Source organism: Eumetopias jubatus, unplaced genomic scaffold (genome assembly GCF_037043125.1).
Source record: "Eumetopias jubatus isolate StellerSeaLion01/CBP00866 unplaced genomic scaffold, mEumJub1_p1.0 scaffold_12, whole genome shotgun sequence".
NCBI lineage: Eukaryota > Metazoa > Chordata > Mammalia > Carnivora > Otariidae > Eumetopias > Eumetopias jubatus.
In genome coordinates, this window is record NW_028274818.1 from 69,757,651 (window position 1) to 69,775,011 (window position 17,361).

Consider the following 17,361-nt stretch of genomic DNA (forward strand, 5'->3'; position numbering starts at 1 on the left):
GGACACCCCTACCTGCGGTGCTGGGGGTTCCCCTGGTGACATGGGGCTGGGGAGGGGGCTGAGGGGGACCCCAGGGGGAGGCACAGCTCTTGCCTGGCCTCCTCCATCCAAGGGCTGGGGGCCTCACTCTGCTGCCCCTTCTCTGGTCTGGGGGTCTGGTTTCCTCCCACCTCCTCTGGAGCCTGGTGAGGGGAGGGGAGAGGGCTCCCCTGGGGCCACTCTCCAGGACACTCCCTGAGGGCTAGGCTCTTTGCCCAGCTGAAAGGGGCTGCTGGGGCATGAAGGTGCCTCCCCCTATTTCTGAGCCTGGGTGGGGCTGACATGGGCTTGGGCGGAGTCTTGCAGGAAGGGGATGTCTCTGCTCTACCCAGCTCAGGGCAGCCTCCCTCTCTGGGCCTCCCTGGGAGGGGTGAGTGTAGAGGTGGTTAGGTCTCCTGCAGCCCCACCCCTGCCCTCCCACCGGAACAATACTCCCTGGAGAGCGGCTCCCCACCCACTTCCCCACCCCACACTGGCCGGCAAGGCCACCTAAACGCCACTCCAGAAACGCATGGTGGGGGCATCTTCCTGGAATGCCTTTCTACCCACTGCCCCACTCATGGGACTGGCAGGTATGAAGGGGTGTTGTTCCTACTGAGGCCTCTGTTTAGGGAGGGACGTCAGGAGGGAAACCAGGAGTGCAGGTGGGCCCCACCGGCCTTGTCCCCCTGGGCCTTGCGTGGGGCAGGGTGGGGAGGAGAGAATGACTATGCCCCAGGCAGTGTGTGAGGTGGTCACTCAGCCCTATCCCCAGCCCTGGTGTGAATGGGGAAACTGAGGTCAGCCTGAGCCAGAGGTGGCTCTGTCTTCTTGCACTAAACTCTCCTGCCTCGCCTCGCCCTGCCCTGGGGGCAGAGGGGACGGCCACCAGCTGCCCTTCTGGGCTCTCACAACTGGGGGCCAGGCTGACTCAGACTCAACACCCCGGCAGGAGGGGCCAACTTCCCTGAGGGGGCAGGGCGGGCCGGTAGACTGGTTGGTCCTGAGAGCAGGGCCAGAGGCTGCACGGACGCCACCTGCAGGGGCCTGAGAAGGTTCCAGTGGGGGGCTGTGACACCCCTCCAGACCCATAAGGCCTTGCACTGGCCCAGGGCAAGGGGGGCGGGGGCAGGGTGGGGTCCTGCCCAAGCGGTGAGGATAGCAGAGTGGTTCTTCTCCACAGATAATGTCCTTGCAGACTGCTCAGCCTCCGCTGGGGTCCTGTGGTACCTCTGCCCACGGCAACCTTCTGCTCCTGCTTCTCAGCCTTGGTGAGTAATAGGGGCGGGCTGCCGTAGAGTGTTAGGGTGCAAAGAGCGTCAGAGGACAGCTGAGTGTTCTTAAGAAAGGCTCTACCTGCCCCATACCTCCTTCCTGGTGGCAGGCAGTGCCCCCCATCCCTGGCAGGCGCCCTGAGGTCAGGCAGTTCCAAGTTCTGGGCAGGTGGCCCGAGTCCGGGCATGTGCCCCAAATCTGGGCGGGTGTCCTGAGTCCTGAACAGGTGCCCTGAGTCCCAGGTAGGCTTTTGGCCATGTCTCTGCTCCCCGAGGTGCCTGTGTCCCTCTATACCTTGCAGCATTGGAAGCTGGGCCAAGGCAGTGACGGGGGCTCAGGCCAAAGGGACAGTGTCCATGGAACGGGTATCAGATTGCCCTGAGCAGCAAGGTCTTAGGAGGAGGATGTGGGGGACCTGGGCTCCCTGGGGTGGGGTAGGCTGTGACATCATGGGGTGCTGAGGCTGGTGGGGGGCAGCTGTGCCTCCTTCCTACCCAGAGTGGGGGCCTGTGGCAAGCATACCCAGGAGTCCCCGGCCATCCTCTCAAACCTTGTGCCCCCTCCCCTGCAGGGTGGGTGTTTCCTTCCAGGGCCCAGGCTGCAGACTCGAGGCTGGTAAGGTCCCTCTGGGGAAAGAGAGGAAGGTGTCTGGTCCTGGGTGGGGGTCCTTGGACACTGGGCCATGCATGGCTCAGCCACAGCTATGTTCTGTCCTAAGGGTGTCATGACCCCATGGCTACAAGGCACTTCCCGGGACCCATCCTGGCAGCAACCTGAGCTGACTGTCGTCCTCTTGAGGGACCAGCGGGACACAGAGAGTAAGCAGAACGCCCTGCCCCATTGGCTGTCGGGAGACATGGAGATGGGGATAGCGTTGTGAGTTCGCACCTGCCCACACATGTGTGGCCCTTCCTGGCTGCATGGCTTCCTCAGTTGTGACAACCTCGGAGAGTGGACAGAATCACCCCATTCTGCTGATGTGTAAACTGAGGCCTAGAGGGGGTCATGCAGTCCCCAGGGTCTCAGCAAGGTTTGGGAGGAGGAGGTTGACAAGACAAGCCCAACCCCCAACCCCTGCCTGTTCCCGCAGAGGTCTGCCCGTCTGAGCGGAAGGCCCACGTGATAGATGAAAACCTTGTCTTCTACGAGGAGTGGGAACTGGAGGCCTGTGTGGACGGGGCCTTGCTGGCGGCTCAGATGGACCGCGTGAACACAATACCTTTCACCTACCAGCAGCTGGATGTTTTCAAGCGCAAACTGGACGAGGTAGTTGGTGATGGGCTCAGGCCTGCCCGCTGTGCCACGGTTTCCGCGGGCACCCAGAGTGTGGCCGTGGCCCTCCCGGTCACCTCCCTGGGCAGTTCTACCCACAGGGGTACCCTGAGTCCCTGATCCAGCATCTGAGGTACTTCTTCCTCGAGCTCACCCCCGCGGACATCCACAAGTGGAATGTGACATCCCTAGAAACTGTGAAATCTCTTCTTCAAGTCAGCAAAGGGCAGACAATGGATGCTCAGGTGACACCCTCCCCCGAGGGAGCAGATGCGGTGAGGCTGTGCAGGCCCCAGGGGATGCCTTTTTCCCGGCCCCAGGATGCCTCAGTGGCCTCCTTCCACAGGTGGCTGCCCTGATTGCCCGCTATGTGGCGGGAGGGGGCCGGCTGGACAAGGCCTCCTTGGACACACTGGCCACCTTCGGCCCCACGTACCTGTGTTTCCTCAGTCCTGAGCAGCTGAGCTCCGTGCAACCCAGCGTCCTTTGGTGAGTCCCAGGGGCCTGCCGGGCGTGGTGGGCATGCCGTGTTCCAAGCTCACTGCCCGGCCCCGTGCTGCCTCTTTAGGGCAGCCAGGCCCCAGGACCTGGAGGCATGCCGCCCACTGCAGATGGACGTCCTCTATCCCCGGGCCCGCGCAGCCTTCCAGAACATCAATGGGTCTGAATACTTTGTGAAGATCAAGCCCTACCTGGGTGAGCCAGGGAGAACCCCTGGGGGCCGTGACGGCCTAGGTTCCCCACACGGGTGCTGCCAGGTTCTTGCCTCACGAGGCAGCTACTGTTGGTGTGGCCGGTGCTCAACGAGCCCCCTGCCCTTACACGTGTGTGTAGGTTGAGACCCTGTGAGTCTGAGCCCCCTCGAGCTTCTTCACCCACCCAGGGGAACCTGGGGCCCAGGAAGTCCTTAGGGTCAGAGGGTAAGACTGGGGGCTGTTGTGAGGTCTCACGCTTGGGGCCCCTCTCCCTGCGAGCAGCTGGGGCCCCCACGGAGGACCTGCGGGCTCTCAGTCGTCAGAAGGTGAACATGGACATGGCCACATTCAAGACGCTGCAGACGGAGGCCGTGCTGGTACGGCTGGGGGTGGGGCCACGCGGGGGCTGCTAGAGCGCCAGTCCGCTCCGAAGTCCCGAGGGGCTGAGGCAGGGTGTTTGCGCCCGGGAAGCATGGGAAGGTCTGGACACAGCAGAGCTGCCAGCCTTCTGGGGGAGAGGCAGGGCGACCCTGACAGCCCCCTGGGGGCTCTGGCAGCCGCTGACCATTGCCGAGGTGCAAAATCTTCTGGGTCCAAACCTGGTGGGCCTGAAGGCAGAGCAGGAGAGCAGCCCCGTGCGGGACTGGATCTTAAGGCAGCAGCAGGATGACCTGGACAGTCTGGGCCTGGGGCTCCACGGTGGCATCCCCAATGGCTACCTGGTCATGGACCTCAGCTTCCGAGGTGGGCCAGGGGGCCGGTGGGTGGGGTGGGGGCAGAGCCATGCCCAGCACCTGAGTCACTCTCTCCGCAGAGGCCCTCTCAGGGGGCGCCCGCCTTGGACCCGGACCAGTGTTCACTGCGATCCCCACTCTGCTCCTGGCTTTGATCCCCAAGTGAGCCCACTGCTCTGGATGCGGGACCTCCCCTGCCCTGAAGCCCTGCCTGGCCCACCCCAAGGGGACTGGACTTCAATAAAAGGCCCCTGTCCTTCCCTACAGAGATGCCCTGTGGTGTTCTGAGGACCAGGTGGGGAGGCACGACCCTGTGAGGTGGTAGATGTGGTTCTTGAGTTGGAGTCCCTCCTATTAGCACTTGGAGATGGGGAGGGGGGAAAGGGAGTGGCTCTCAGGGCCCTCCTACCACTGTTTCCATTCCCAGGGCCTTCCCTCTGAGGCCAGGCCAACACTCAGGGTGGCTTCTGGGGACAGGGCCCAGGAGATGCAGACTGAAGTCCTATTCCCCGCTAAGAAGGTCTCTGCCACTCCCTGGGCTCAGAGCAAAGGGACGCAGGCAGGAGGATCACTTTGTCTTTTATTCAAATCAATCAGCAAGGCCCCCTCCCCAGTACCAGTTCTTCATCCTGAGGGAGGCCAGAGGATTGGGGCAGCAACGCCGTCAACTGTTCCTGGCTGGCTGCGGGGTGGGCCCAGGTCCTCATTCCAGCTCCATGTCCTGGGAGCTGGGTGTGAGGGGACCAGCTCCGCAGACCCCTAGGATATGGGACATAGCCAGGTTCTCTGGGCCTGGAGCCTGCCCCTGGGCCTGGGCAGGTGTTTGGCTCCACCTACCAGCCCCAGTTTCCCTGCATGTGGGGCTGGGCCAGCGCCGTCTTTGGAGGCCTTGGTGCAGGCACCCCAGGAGCAGTCCTGGCTGGGCCCTGGGGTGCCCCAATACAGCAGCCCCAGGAGGCCGGAGGGCAGGGCCACAGCGAGTGGCAGGTACCCCAGGTGGGCCAGTGGACTGCCTGTAGGAGGAATGTGGATGGAGCACCTATCAGGCCCAGCTGGGAGCCTCCCGGGCCTGGGCAGCCCCTCACTCTGCGCTCTTGGGGGTGGGGAAGGCCAGTGGGGACTGCCACGGAGGCTGCTCCTCTGCGCCCCGACAGGAATCTCAAAGCTTCTCCCACCCCCACTTTCTGGTGCTCAGCAAGTGTTGGAGGAGGTGATTTTGTCCTTCAGTAACTCAGTAGCCAGTGAAGAGCAAAGCCAGTGTCACCCACATGTCACCCAAAGAGGCAAAGGGAAAGAGTTAGCCAACAGAGCATGAAGTTGGGTGCAAGATGAGGAGCCAGGGGCAGTCAGGGGTCCACAGAGGCCCTGGGCAGACAGGGAAGGCACACTAGAGGGGAGGATGGGTCTGGGGCATACCGGAGGTGGGGGCCTTGTTCCCGGGCTGGCCCGAGGTGGGGGCCAGATGGAGCACCCAGGGTGTGGTGTTGGGGGTCCCAGTGGTGGAGTGGGCTGGGCTGGTGGGGCCAGCAGTGTCCCTGTCCAGGCCCAGCTCTCCTAGGGCCGACGTGTTCAGGCTGCGGAGCCAGGAGCTGATGGTCGGGTGGCTGCGTGCCTTCTGCAGGTCCCCCACGTTCTGGCCCAGCAGTGTGGTCACATTGCCGACACTCAGGCTCTGCGAGGGGAGGGAGAGGGCTGTGGGGGCAGGTCCGGAGGGTCCCGCAGCAGTTGGCTTTGGGGCCAAACGCAGACCCGGCAGGGCAATACTTAACTGAGGAGTGAGCACAGGGGTGAGGCCCGGTAGAAGTGACCTGGGGTTCATGCTGTCTGCATATCTCTGACTTTGGGGTGCGTGGGGCCTGCAGACTGTGACAGAGGCCTCCCCCAATTTGGCAGCCTCATCCCCTGCCCCGGACAGGCCATCCAGAGGGCCCACCTGCAGCACTTGGGGGTTCAGGTTGGTGAAGGTGTCGATATCCATGGAGACATTAGCCTGGACCAGGTGCCGCAGCTCCTCCACAGGGGCACCTCCTGGGGGCGGGCAGCGGTGAGAGGACAGGGGAGGGGGGCCTCTGGGGCCAGGGGGCCTGCACACAGGGCAGGGGCTCACCGAGGTAGGGACGCATGAAGCGGTAGTAGTTAGCTGTGTTCTGGGCGCTGCCAAAGGCCTCACGGGCCTTGGTGTAGAGCACGTCCTTCCGGCTCTGAGGGCAGGAGGAGATATCCAGGGCCCCGGCCCGCCTGGGGGAGCGTGAAGCTGGTGGGCGTGCTGGGAGCCCCTCGTGCTCCCGGCCTCTCCCTGCCACAGCTTTCCTCTTGCCCTCTGTACTGCACTGAATAGTGTCCCCCCAAAACTCACACCTGCCCAAAACCTCAGAAAGAGACCTTGTTTGGAAATAGAGCCTTTCCTATTTGTAAGATGTGATGACAATGACATCGCAGGGAATTAGCGCGGCCCTGAGTCTAACAACAGGTGAGGAGAAGAGACTGTGCGTGCAGGCGCCGAGCGCAAGACCCTGCGGCTGTGGGGGGCAGAGGCTGGGGATGGGTCCACTGGCCCTGGGAAGGCCAAGGGGTTCAGGCAGCACCACCCCAAGCAGGTTGCAGCCTCCCCTGCAGGCTTCAAAGGGAGCTGGCCCTAGGACGTCGATTTCAGATTGCATGGGAGAAGTTTCTCTTGTTCCAAACCACTTGGTTTGTGGTACCTGGTTATGCAGCCACGGGAACCTAGCAGGCCTCAGGCTGAGCCCCTCCCTCCCCGGCTGGGCGCGTCCCTGGGCTGGCTCACCGGAACTCCGCGGGCCTGATGGCCTGGATCTGCCTCGTACTCATCCAGCAGAGGCGGGAGCCCCCGATGGCCATGAGCAGGGTGCTGGTGATGGTGCCGTTGTGGTCCAGGTACTTCTGTAGGACAGCCTGGAGGCAGGGCCCGGGTCAGCAGGGCCCAGGTCAGCGGGCCCAGGGGCGGTGCAACCCCTCCCCCACCCGCACCCGTGCTGCCCTCACCTCGGTCTGGTTCTCCAGGGCCACGTCCGAGGCCAGCAGGGCCACGACCGTGTCCCTGGATGTGATGTTCCACTGGCCGATCTCTGAGCGGGAGTAGAGGTAGACCAGCGAGGTGATGAGCCGCAGCTGGTCCTCGGGGACGCCATGTGGGTAGACCTGGGTGGGTGGGAGGGTCAGGCCTGCGGCTGGGTGCCTGCCCACCGCCCCGCGCAGCTGGTCTGCGGTGCACCTGAGCCAGCTTGGCCTTGATGACACGCTGGCACTCAGCTGGCAGTGGGTGCTGCAGAAGGGGGTCCAGGTTGGCTTTGAGCACACGGTTGCCCAGGCAGGACTCGAGCTGCACGCAGTCATAGTGCACTAGGAAGAGGTTGTCGTGGAGCGTGGCCGCCGTGATGTCCCCACGGATGCAGGGTCTCTCTGTGTTTGTGGTGGGGGGGGGTTGGCGGTTTTGAACTGAATTTTGCTGATTCACTCGCAACCCCGACCCACACTTGACTCCTTCCCCAGCTTGACCTCTAGCCAAGAACCTCGCCCAGACCAGAATACAGTCAACCCTGACCTTGACCCGCACTTTAGCTCCACTGGACTCTGACCCCCCAGCCCCACCCAAGTCTGGATGCAGACCCCTGGGCCGTACCCAGGAGGTCCGGCAGCAGGTGGGACTGTGTTTTGGGTGCTCCCCCACCCCCCAGGGTTAGGAGCCCAGAGCAGGGGAGGGACAGCATTCCTAGGCCATGGTGGCCACACTGACCTGTGCCCCGCTTGGGCCGAGAGGACAGTGACGTGGCCTTGGCCTTGAGAAAGCCAGTGACAAAGCGCCTGGCATCGTGCTGGCTGAGCCGCCCAGCTTGGTACGTGGACACCGTACTGCTGAAGAAGGCCAGGCCCACAGCCTGGCCAGGCAGGCATAGAGACTCTGTACCCTGGGGGAAGGGCTGTCTGGGGCCACCTGGTTCCTCCTCCCGTCCCACAGACAGAAACCCTGGGGCAGGGAGTGACTGGGGACGCTCGTCAGGCATTGGAGCCCTACCCCCAGGCCTGGACAGGCTGGTGGAAGGTCGGCTGGATGCCCCTGTCGTTGTCCACAGCCAGCTTGAGAACCCCCCCTGCAGAGTGTCCTACCTCCTGCACCTGCATCCACAGGCTGGAGCTGATGTAGGTGGCCAGGGATCCCAGGGCCTGCAGCCCCTCTAGATTCCAGGAGCCAGGAGGCCTGGTGTGGGGTAAGGGAGCACCGTGTTAGGGTCAGGGGCAGAGCTCCAGCCCCCGGAGGCTGCCTGCCCCTCCCTGAGCACACAGTTTCCAGGGCCTACTCAGCAGGGACCGTCCCACCCCAGCTGTGGGGGCAGGGGAACTGAGGGTCTGGAGGGTGGCGGTACCACCCTGAGCCTGTGCACCGTAGGCTGCAGGGTCAGTGGGTCTGTGAGCTAGGGGGACAGGTCATAGGTCAGCAGGTCGGTAGACATTGGGGTCTCCTGGGCCCAAAGTCCAGGTCCTCTCAAGGAGGAGAGGCCTGGGCGGAGAGCATCGGGCCCTGCCTACCCCAGCACGGTCTTGCCGCCGGCCAGCAGCGTGTTGAGGGCGGCTTGCTGCGTGGTCGTCAGCCGGTGGCAGCGCTGCAGGTTCTCCAGCACGCGCGGGTCTGCGGCCTCGATGCGGGATGCATCCATGTCGCACACCAGGACCCCAAGGAGCAGCAGGTCTGAGGCACTGAGCCGCAGGTGGGGCGCTCCCTGCCGCACAGCGGGTCAGCACGAGCCCGGCCCCGCTGCCTGCCCACCCACCCTGCCCTGGCCCGCCTGTCATGCCTACCAGGCAGGCCAAGGCCGTGTGCCGCAGGGCGACCCTCTGGTCTGGCAGGTTGGCTAGCAGCTCCATGTCCCCCTGGGCGGCGTGGCGGGTGAAGGCCCGGCAGTCGGTTTCCCTTACCTGCGTCAGGCTGCGGGCAGGTCGGGGGGCTGTTGGGAGGGTGGGGGCCACCCGAGGGTCCTCCTCTGGGGTGGCCCAGATGTCCCTGGGGAGCTGGGGTCCCTGGGACTCTGAAGGAGGCATGCTCAGCTGTCCCCGCACGCTGGGGGGGGGGGCACTCACTTGTAGAACAGCAACAGGTTGGGAGGGTGCAACTCAAAGTCTTCCTGGAGGCCATGCCGAGTGGCCAGGTTGGCTAGGCAGCTGAGCTGGGCAGGGCAGGGGCATGTTGCGGGCTTGCCCAGCCTGGGGCTCCCAGCCCCCCTCCTGCTGCCACCTTACCCTCGCCCTCAGCATGGCCTGGGCTCTGTCACCTGGACGCCCTGCCGGCTCCCCGTCTCAGGAGGTGTCAGGGCCAGCCTGAAAGCCCCCCACCCCTGGCCCCCACAGCACTACAGTGGCTCAGTCGTTCATTGCAACGCCACCTCCTGCCTAGACGTTTTATCTTGCTTGCCTTACTTTGGGGTTTTCGGGTTTATTGCTAATTTCATACTAATTTTATAATGAGACAGAACAGTAGTTTTTCTTCCTTCTGTTTCTTTAAACTCAGGGGCAGGCACTGCTTGGGTTAGCTGTGGGTCGAGGTGGACTCAGACGGCAGGGGAGAGGCCGGCAGGCTGGAAGATCCACACGGGGCCCAGAGGACCTGTCCCCGGTGTGGGCACCGTGTGCCAATGGAGGCAGGAAGCATCCAGGGCAGGCCTGCTGGACAAGCCCTCACCCAAGCCAAGAACAGAAGTCAGGGGGGTCTGCAGGGAATTGGCTGAGAAGTCCTGGAAATGGTCCCAAATGGGCAGCACCAGAGAGTCACCCAAGGGAGGGAAACCTCAACCTCAGATGGCCAGACCTCGTGCCACGTTGGGGTCTACCCAACAGCTGTGTCTCAGGTGCTTGCGAGTCTGGCCGGGTCTCACTCCCCATCCCAGCCCCGTGGGCCCCCTGCTGACCCATGCCCTTTGCTGGGGATGCCCTTCTTCCCTGACTGTCTCCAGGAAGTCCACCCCCTGCCCTCAGCACCCTGGCCTGCTCCCGCCAGCCACAGCCCTTTACCTGCCAGGCTCTGAGGGGGACCTGCTGGGTGGCCATCCCCTGGATGAGAGCAGAAAGCTGGTCCCGGGGCAGGTGGCTGGCCGGCTGGCAGCAGAAGTCATGCAGGAGGGAGGTGTTGGCACTGGGCAGACAGGGGACAGACGGTGAGGGGCAGCATCGAGGTCAGCACCCCCAACACTGAGGGAGTGAGACACACACAAGACCGCGGCTTCACTCAGCACTCACTCACTCCTGTCGGCACACAGTGGGCGCCAGGCTCCAAGCTGTGAGCAGGGCTTGGATGTGGCCCTGGCCTGGACTCTGGGTCTGTGCCTCCTCCTGAGGCCTCGTCCCAGCGGGCTCTGGGCTCGGGCAGGCTCCACTGTCCCAGTGACGGCTGAGGGTGTGGATGAGATGTGGCCTGAGCGCCAGCCGGGTCACCGCAGCTGGCCTGGCTTCTGGCTGAGTGCTCCTCACGGTGTGTGCTATCTAATAAAATCTGTGCTTGGGGAGGGCGTCTTGTGGGACTTCAGCCCCCACCTCTAACCCTACCTAATCAGTACTCCGATCAATTGACTGATGGCTCATCAGTGATTCTAACCCTCCAGGGAAGAGAAGGGTGGCTAAGCCCACATACGAGACCTCGGGCCAGTGCTTGGGAATGCCTGAGTCTCTGGGACCTGGGAGAACAGCCCAGTCTTGGGGCAGAAAAAGAAATCCAAAAGGACTCAGGACAAGAAGTAATCGCCTGGCAGGCCAGGAGAGCAGTGCAAGCCATGAAGGGTTCGGGGCCCCAGGCAGCTGCGACGGCCTGGGGGACCCAGTCCTGACCATGTGGCTGTGAGTCTGATGTAGGACACTGGATGCTCTGGGCCATCTCGGGGCAAAGTCGGTGAGTGATGGGAGCCCTGCCTCAGCTTTCCTGGGCCACTGAGTGCAGAACCTGGAGATGTAGCCCCCCCCCGCCCAGGGCCTGCCAGAGGATCAGCTGCAGAAACGTGACCTGGCACTCACCTGGCCCACAGGTCAGCCCTGCTGGCATCCAGCCCTCTCTGGGAGAAGCCCTGGGCCTGGGGACAAGAGCAGTGGGCAGTGAGCCACATGAGGAGGGCGAGGCCTGGGCTCATCCGGGCACCTGGAACAGAACAGGCTGTGAGCCGCTGCGGGCCCCCAGCACACCGGGGTGCTGCCTGCTGGGGGCATCCCTCAGGGTCTGCCCAGGGCTCCCTGTGTCCTAGCGTAGGCCTAGGACCACAGATGGTCTTGCCACCTCAGGGGAGCCTGGCTGTGGGAACCACCCCTGGAGGGCCCAAGGTGTCCCTTTGTGAGGGCTGTCTCACCTGCTCTGGGGCCCATGGCTGTCCTGGCAGAAAGGTGTGGGGTCATAGGCGGTGGGTCCAGGACAAGCTGCAGAGGAGACAGGAGGTGGTGAGGCCCACCCCATCACCTTCCCTGCCCTCTTTGGCACGGGGTACAAAGAGGGAGGTGCCATCCAGGATCATGTAGGATGGGCTCCCTGCAACTGAGTCTCTGTGTCTTTGGGGAGGGGCACAAACCCTACAAACAGTGCCTCTCGGGAACTAAGGGAGTGGCAAGAGGAGGGGCCAGGCCAAACCCCCGAGACCTTTTTTTTATCGCAGGTGGGGGCTCCTGAGACCTGGAGGCTTCGGTGTCTCCAATAAACAGATCTCTCAACAGCTACAGGGGAGGGGCGGTGGTCCCAGGAAGTCCCTGCAGGCAGCTGTGGGTAGAGGCCTGGGGGCTCTCCAACCTGTCCCCCATTCCTGGGCAGATTAGAAAGCCCTCTTCCCTCGCAGGGCCTCAGACGCCCAGCCAGACCTGGCCTCCGGCCACAGCCCACACCACAGCCCCACAGGTTGCCCCGCCCAGTCTCCAGATGGAGGCCTTAACTGTGAGATGAAGGTGTCAGGGTGCCCGTGGGCTCTAGACCCTGCACGGTCCAGAGTGTTACTGTCCCATGCAGTGGACAGAGTGGAAGCCAGACGAGCCCAGCTACCCACCCAGGGCCACACGGAGACTGCCTCCTAGCTGGGCCTGGTGGGTGCAGGTGGCAGTGGCCCTGCCCCATTCCCCACTTCTCACCTGAGCATGGAGACCATCTGCTGTAGAGGGAGGTTGCTCCTGCACCCCGCGGTGACCGTCGTGTGTGTTGGGGTGTAGGCCTGGTGCCAGGTGCTGCAGTCCCCTGCAGTCAGCTGCCAGTGACCCCAGTCTGCTGAGTGTGTCAGCCCCTGCAGCTGAGCACTGGGGCTCCGCAGTGGTGCAGGGTGGGGGCACCTGGGTTCCTGCTCACCTCCATGCTTCACCCAACACCCTGCCTGCCTGGCCACCCCACTCCTGCAGTAATGCCGGCCAGGCAGATGTGGAGGGGAGGGACCGGGGCTGTGTCAGGTGAGGCTGCCATGCCCACCCCTGGGGGCCTCAACCAGAGCAGACACCTGCTCTCCAGCCCTGGGGGAGCGGGAGGCTGAGCTCAGGGTTGGCAGCCACCCAGCACACACTCCTTCCCCCTGGGGGATGTGTCTGTGCCCCGGGATCGGATGTGCATTCACATGTGTGCGTGTTTGCATTTATCATGCCTGCTGGTGTTTTTGTGCACACGCCTGTGTGTCTGGGAGCATCCACAACTACGTGCAGGTCTGATGCATGTGTTCCCTGCAGGGACGCAGGGCACAGGCAGATCCAATGTGGTGGCGGTTTCTACCCTGTGAGTGCGTGTGTCCATACACGTATGTGTATGGGGGTAAGGGGGGGTGCGGGCACCAGGTAGGTGACCCCAATGGCAAAGAGCTGTGCCGCACATGCTCTGCGGGCCCAGGACGGGGCAGCTCCATAAGCCTGGGCTTCTGGGGCTGAGTGGGAGGTGCCCCAGTGAGGGTGGGTGGGGCCAGGTGCCCAGGGCTGAGTCCTGGTTCTCCTCATCCCCTGGGAAGTGTGCAACTCCCACCTGGCAGGGCCAGAAGGGCACCGGGCCTTGAACTCCTGGATGCTGGTTTAGCCCACCGGCACCACAAGTAGGGCTGCACATGCCCAAAGGGCCTGCCGCACGACCAAGAGGACATACTGACCCTAGAAGGCCAACAGGTGGAGGGAACAGCTGGGGACTGCCGCCCAGCCCTGGACCGACTCATGGAAGTTCAGCTGTACCATGTAGAGCTGGATGCGCTCCTGGCCTCCCAGTACCACTGGGAGTGCTGCCACACCAGCACACACGCCCCCAGGAGCTTGCCTGCCACGGGCCTGCCCTGCACGTCACCACCCCCCCCCCCCCCCCCCCGCAGCATCTGTCCGGCCACTCCTGCCTGAAAAAACTCTCCATGCCATCCGCGTCCAGAAGACCCTGCTCGACTCCCATGCCTTCCAAACCTTGCCCACCACAGCTAGGGTGTGCGCCCCAGTGTCTGGGCTCCATAGCCTCAGCTTTGAGGCCCCCCCAAGGGCGGTGGGAGACAGCCATTCTGCAGGAAGCAAGGTCTGGATCTGGCCTGCGGGTGGCTCTCTGGGTCCTGGGGGACTCAAGGGGCCAAGGAGACCTTTCAGGGGGAGCAGCAGGGCTGTGGGAGGAGCAACATTCATTCCCCAGAGTGGGGCCTACCCCTGTGCACCTTCCCGTCCTGCCTCCCTACCTTGGGGGCTACCAGTCTGTCTGTCCAGCCCTCCAATTTCTCTGCTGTTTGCTCTGTAGGCCCAGCCTGTGGGCCCCACCAGGCCAGAGTCCAGACCAGTGTCCTCCAGCTGGCCACACCTGCCCTCTGCTGTCCCCCAGGGCCCACCCCAGCCAGGAGTACCTACCCTGCAAGGTAGCTGGTGTTCTGATGGTGGAGGACCCTAAGGAGGACATAGGGACAACGGCTCTAGGGAGGGACCCTGGTGAGAACAGATAGGCGCCCCAGTGCTTTTGGCTAGCTGAATGAGGGATGTCTAGGAACGGGGCTAACCCAATTTCAGTCCTCCACCTGGAGCCCAGCCTCCATCCACACTAGGCTGCAGGGTGCTCACTGCGTGGCAGGGGAAGGGTCCATCCTGGCTCCTGCTGGGGGGTCTAGGGCAGAGATCTGTCCAGTGTAGGGCAAAGGGCAGGGGTCTGGGGCCTCCCAAACCTCCCCATTGGATGGATTCGTAGTCACTCACGAGATCAGTCAGAGTATTTATTCTGAGGCCCCGAAACTCAGCTACAACTAGGCTGATGTGGGCATGTCATCGGGATGGAAGAGATAGGGGCTGGCCGCTCTTGCTCCCCAACTGAAGCGTGAGGACCTGTGGTGGCCTAGGCACTGTGAGAGAACCGAGGGACGTGGCTCGGACCCTCCCCCATGTGCCGTGTGGGTGGGGAGGAGGAGGCCCATGAGCAGAATCTGGTAAAAGCAAAGGCACGAGGCAGCACTGGGTGGGCAGGATGGGCCAGGGTCCACAGGCGGAGAAGACCCAACCAGGACAGGCTGACCAACACAGAAGGTCCAAGAAGAGCAATGAGGAGCAGGGCGCTCTGAGGTCTGGGGGTCCTGCAGGAGCCTAACTCGAGGCTGGCCTGCTGTGGGCTCTGTCTCTTAGAAAGTGACCCTGGGCAAATCCATAAAACAAGCCCCTAGGAGTGAAGCTTTGGAGCCAAGAAGGCAGGCCTTGGTTTCCCCTCTCTGGGGAATGGGGTGCTCGGAAGGAGGTCCCATCCTCCAAACTCCCTGGCAGCCTGGCTCTCCCTGCTGGCCCTGCCCGCCCCTCTCCAGGCCTGGCTGCTGGAGCCAGGGCCTCAGGCCCCATCCACAGTGGGGCCGCGCACAGGGCACCCTGACTCAGGATGGGCCCAGGGCTGTCCTCTGCAGCCCCTATTCCCCTAGTGGGCCCAGCCTGCCACTCCCATCCAGCCTGCCGCCCTCAGTTGTCAGGCTCTAGGGTCCATTCTGACAGCCACTGCAAGCATGAGGCCCGCTGTGCCTCTGTCTCGGGGGGCTTGTTGGAGAGAGTGGAAGTGCTGCAAGGCCCAGGGCTTCCTTCTGTGGGATCAGGGTCGGGAGCAGCCCTCAGGACCTGGACAAGCTGGTCCAGTGACTGCACCAGAGTGTGGGGGCTCCAGCAGGCATCGAGCGCCGGCACAAAGGGATCTGGTGTGCAGGCCTCCACACGTTCAGTATGAGTGGGGATACGCAGATAGAAAGCGTGCAACATCATGCGGAAGGGCTGGTCTTCTTGGTCCAATGCCTGCCCGTAGGTCAGGTCCCCCACGACAGGATGGCTGAGGGCACTGCAATGCACACGCAGCTGGTGCGTCCGGCCTGGGGGGGCGGGGGGCAAGAGAACTGGTAGGGTTGGGGTGCCATTCCATGCCCACCCCTCACCCACTCACATCACCCCTAGCCCCAGCCCGTTGCCCTCTTCAAGCCCCCCAAACTCCAAGAGGAGGCAGACCTGTTTCCCATTACAAACAAGAACGCCAAAGCTTAGAAGAGGGATCAACCTTGAGATCACTGCCAGTAGGGGCAGGGCCAGGTGCGCTAGAGCACCCCTGCTGGCCTTCCAGGATAGCAAGGCCTGGGGCGGCAATAGCAGAGTGGCCCCAGGCAGGCCGCTCTGCCCCGTGCCACCACATCTGCTGTGGGACAGACACACCTCAGTGAACATGGTGGGGGGGGGCACCACTGGTAGACAGCAAGCAGACCGGGAAAGCTTCCTGCCTCGCCCCTGGACGCACCTGTGAGGGGCTGCAGCAGCACTTTGGAGACAGGATCACCGGCATACAGCCCGTACTCCAGGACCACCAGCTCTGTAAGGCTTGGTTTGGGATTCTCACAGCCTGTGGAAAGCAACACGAGGTGTGAGGATTGGCTGGATCCACGCAGAGCCCAACCCACCCCAGCCCGGCTCACTCAGGGCCCCCACTGGGTGATGAGTCCTGCCCTCCGTACCCTGAGTGCCCTCGATGCACATGGTGTGAGCCCGACCCTCAGTGCTGTTCCTGCCGATGGCGTAGCTGATGGTCATCCGGCTCTCCTGCACGTGTCCCCGCACCTGCTGGGCACAGACTCACAAGCTGCTCTCAGGACCACCCACCCCTTCTGGGGAACCCACCTGGCACTGACAGCCTGCGGAATTGGCTGAGGGTTGGAATCCCCTGCCCAGAGAGATGCTCAGGCCTTACCAGAGCCAGATAGGCCTTGGTTACACGCCGCTCCTTGAAGCACTTGTAAGCGCTGCCCGCTGCCGCCTTGTTCAAGGCCACACAGAGCGCCCCGCTGGTGGAGAAGTCCAACTGGTGGCAGAACCTGACACGGGGCCGGGGGGTCAGGGCTGGCCAGACTGGGGAGTGGCTACTTCTTCCCACAGAAGCTGCTAGGGGCCATGGGCCGGCCTCCACCTACCTGAACCCATAGTAGGTATCAGGATCCGCTAACTCCGGGAAGTGGTGACGCAGCTGCTTCTGGAGGGTCGGAGTCTCGCGCCACATCCTGCTGTCGATCCGCAGGTCCCAGTGCTTGTTCACCACCAGGAAGTCCTGGCTCTGGTACACCACGGACAGATTCTCTATTCGGTCTGGTTCCATGGTGGAGACCTGCAAGTGGGGGCTCACAGGGAGTCCAGCACTGGACTCATCAGGGTTCCCGGGGTCCCCAGAGTCGCGGGTGGGAAGCCGCTGACGCGGTGTCAGCCGAGCACACGGCCCCAGTGTGTGTGCACTCGCTAGGTCCCTTTCCACGCCCACCTCTGAGCTCCGACTGTAGGGCTGCCCAACCCAGACGCAGATGCCGGGGAAAGCAGTCCTGCGCCCCGGCCCATCCCCGCGGACCCTCCGGGGACAGTGCACCAACATGCCACGGAAGCCTCTTCCTGAGCTGGGAAGGGCCAGGTGAGGGGCTGCCGCGCCCCCCACGGCCCGGGGGGGCCAGGTCAGCCGAGGGAGGGGGCCCCCTACGTCTCCCTCCCCCTCCGCGCAGACACCCCCTCCCCGGCAGGCCCCGCCCCCCGCGTCTGATGGGCACAGGCCGCCTACCAGCACCTCCCGCGGCCCCGCCCACTCCGGGACCGACCTGTAGCCCGGCGGCGCCGCCCGGGCCCCGCGAGGCCGCTGCCGGGCCCGGGCTCCAGCACCCGGTCCCCGCGCCTGGCGACCCAGCAACCCCGGAGCCGCGCTTCACAGGGCCCTGCGGGAGCGCGCAGCCCCGCCTCACGCCCCGCCCACGCCACGGACGGGCGGCCGTGCAGGCCAATGGTGAGCGTCCTGGGGCGCCGCACTGGCTCGGCCCCGCCCCGCCTGCGCGCGCAGTCCCGCCCCCACCGCGCTCTTCCCGTTGGCCAATGGAGAGAGCCGCCGGGCACGCCGGCCAGGGATTGGCGGCGCCGGGACGCTGGGGGCG

General features: G+C 64.0%; 3 protein-coding genes across 9 annotated transcripts; 1 reads left to right on the forward strand and 2 right to left on the reverse strand.

Moving 5' to 3' along the window:
- The first annotated feature begins 507 nt into the window (after positions 1-507).
- MSLN (mesothelin) lies at positions 508-4,260 on the forward strand. Of its 6 annotated transcripts, none has more exons than XM_028111702.2 (11): positions 508-611; positions 1,202-1,289; positions 1,865-1,908; positions 1,989-2,111; positions 2,384-2,562; positions 2,655-2,810; positions 2,912-3,054; positions 3,134-3,261; positions 3,543-3,637; positions 3,818-4,004; positions 4,075-4,260. In XM_028111702.2, the coding sequence occupies exons 1-11, from the start codon at positions 551-553 to the stop codon at positions 4,158-4,160; spliced, it is 1,290 nt and encodes a 429-aa protein (XP_027967503.1). In that variant the 5' UTR covers positions 508-550; the 3' UTR covers positions 4,161-4,260. The 6 variants fall into 6 exon arrangements, 5 of the variants coding, with proteins under 5 accessions (XP_027967503.1, XP_027967504.1, XP_027967505.1 ...); XM_028111703.2 differs by having other exon boundaries at positions 2,384-2,559; XM_028111704.2 differs by having other exon boundaries at positions 2,384-2,559; positions 2,667-2,810.
- A 437-nt stretch (positions 4,261-4,697) lies between these two features.
- Positions 4,698-12,314, reverse strand: LOC114215648 (mesothelin-like protein). Its single transcript, XM_088017046.1, is given in 18 exon segments — positions 4,698-4,734; positions 4,736-4,769; positions 4,807-5,007; positions 5,411-5,666; positions 5,928-6,022; positions 6,102-6,232; positions 6,780-6,907; positions 6,998-7,153; positions 7,227-7,410; positions 7,745-7,890; positions 8,120-8,210; positions 8,540-8,730; positions 8,810-8,936; positions 9,089-9,174; positions 10,016-10,136; positions 11,009-11,129; positions 11,335-11,401; positions 12,309-12,314. Coding segments are annotated over 18 exon segments (2,178 nt in total).
- A 1,835-nt stretch (positions 12,315-14,149) lies between these two features.
- On the reverse strand, positions 14,150-17,146 carry RPUSD1 (RNA pseudouridine synthase domain containing 1). Of its 2 annotated transcripts, none has more exons than XM_028111983.1 (6): positions 17,035-17,146; positions 16,369-16,559; positions 16,149-16,272; positions 15,916-16,018; positions 15,702-15,803; positions 14,150-15,285 (listed from the first exon to the last, which is right to left on the reverse strand). In XM_028111983.1, the coding sequence occupies exons 2-6, from the start codon at positions 16,548-16,550 to the stop codon at positions 14,888-14,890; spliced, it is 909 nt and encodes a 302-aa protein (XP_027967784.1). In that variant the 5' UTR covers positions 16,551-16,559; positions 17,035-17,146; the 3' UTR covers positions 14,150-14,887. The 2 variants fall into 2 exon arrangements, with proteins under 2 accessions (XP_027967784.1, XP_027967783.1); XM_028111982.1 differs by having other exon boundaries at positions 15,916-16,021.
- Between the last annotated feature and the right edge of the window lie 215 nt (positions 17,147-17,361).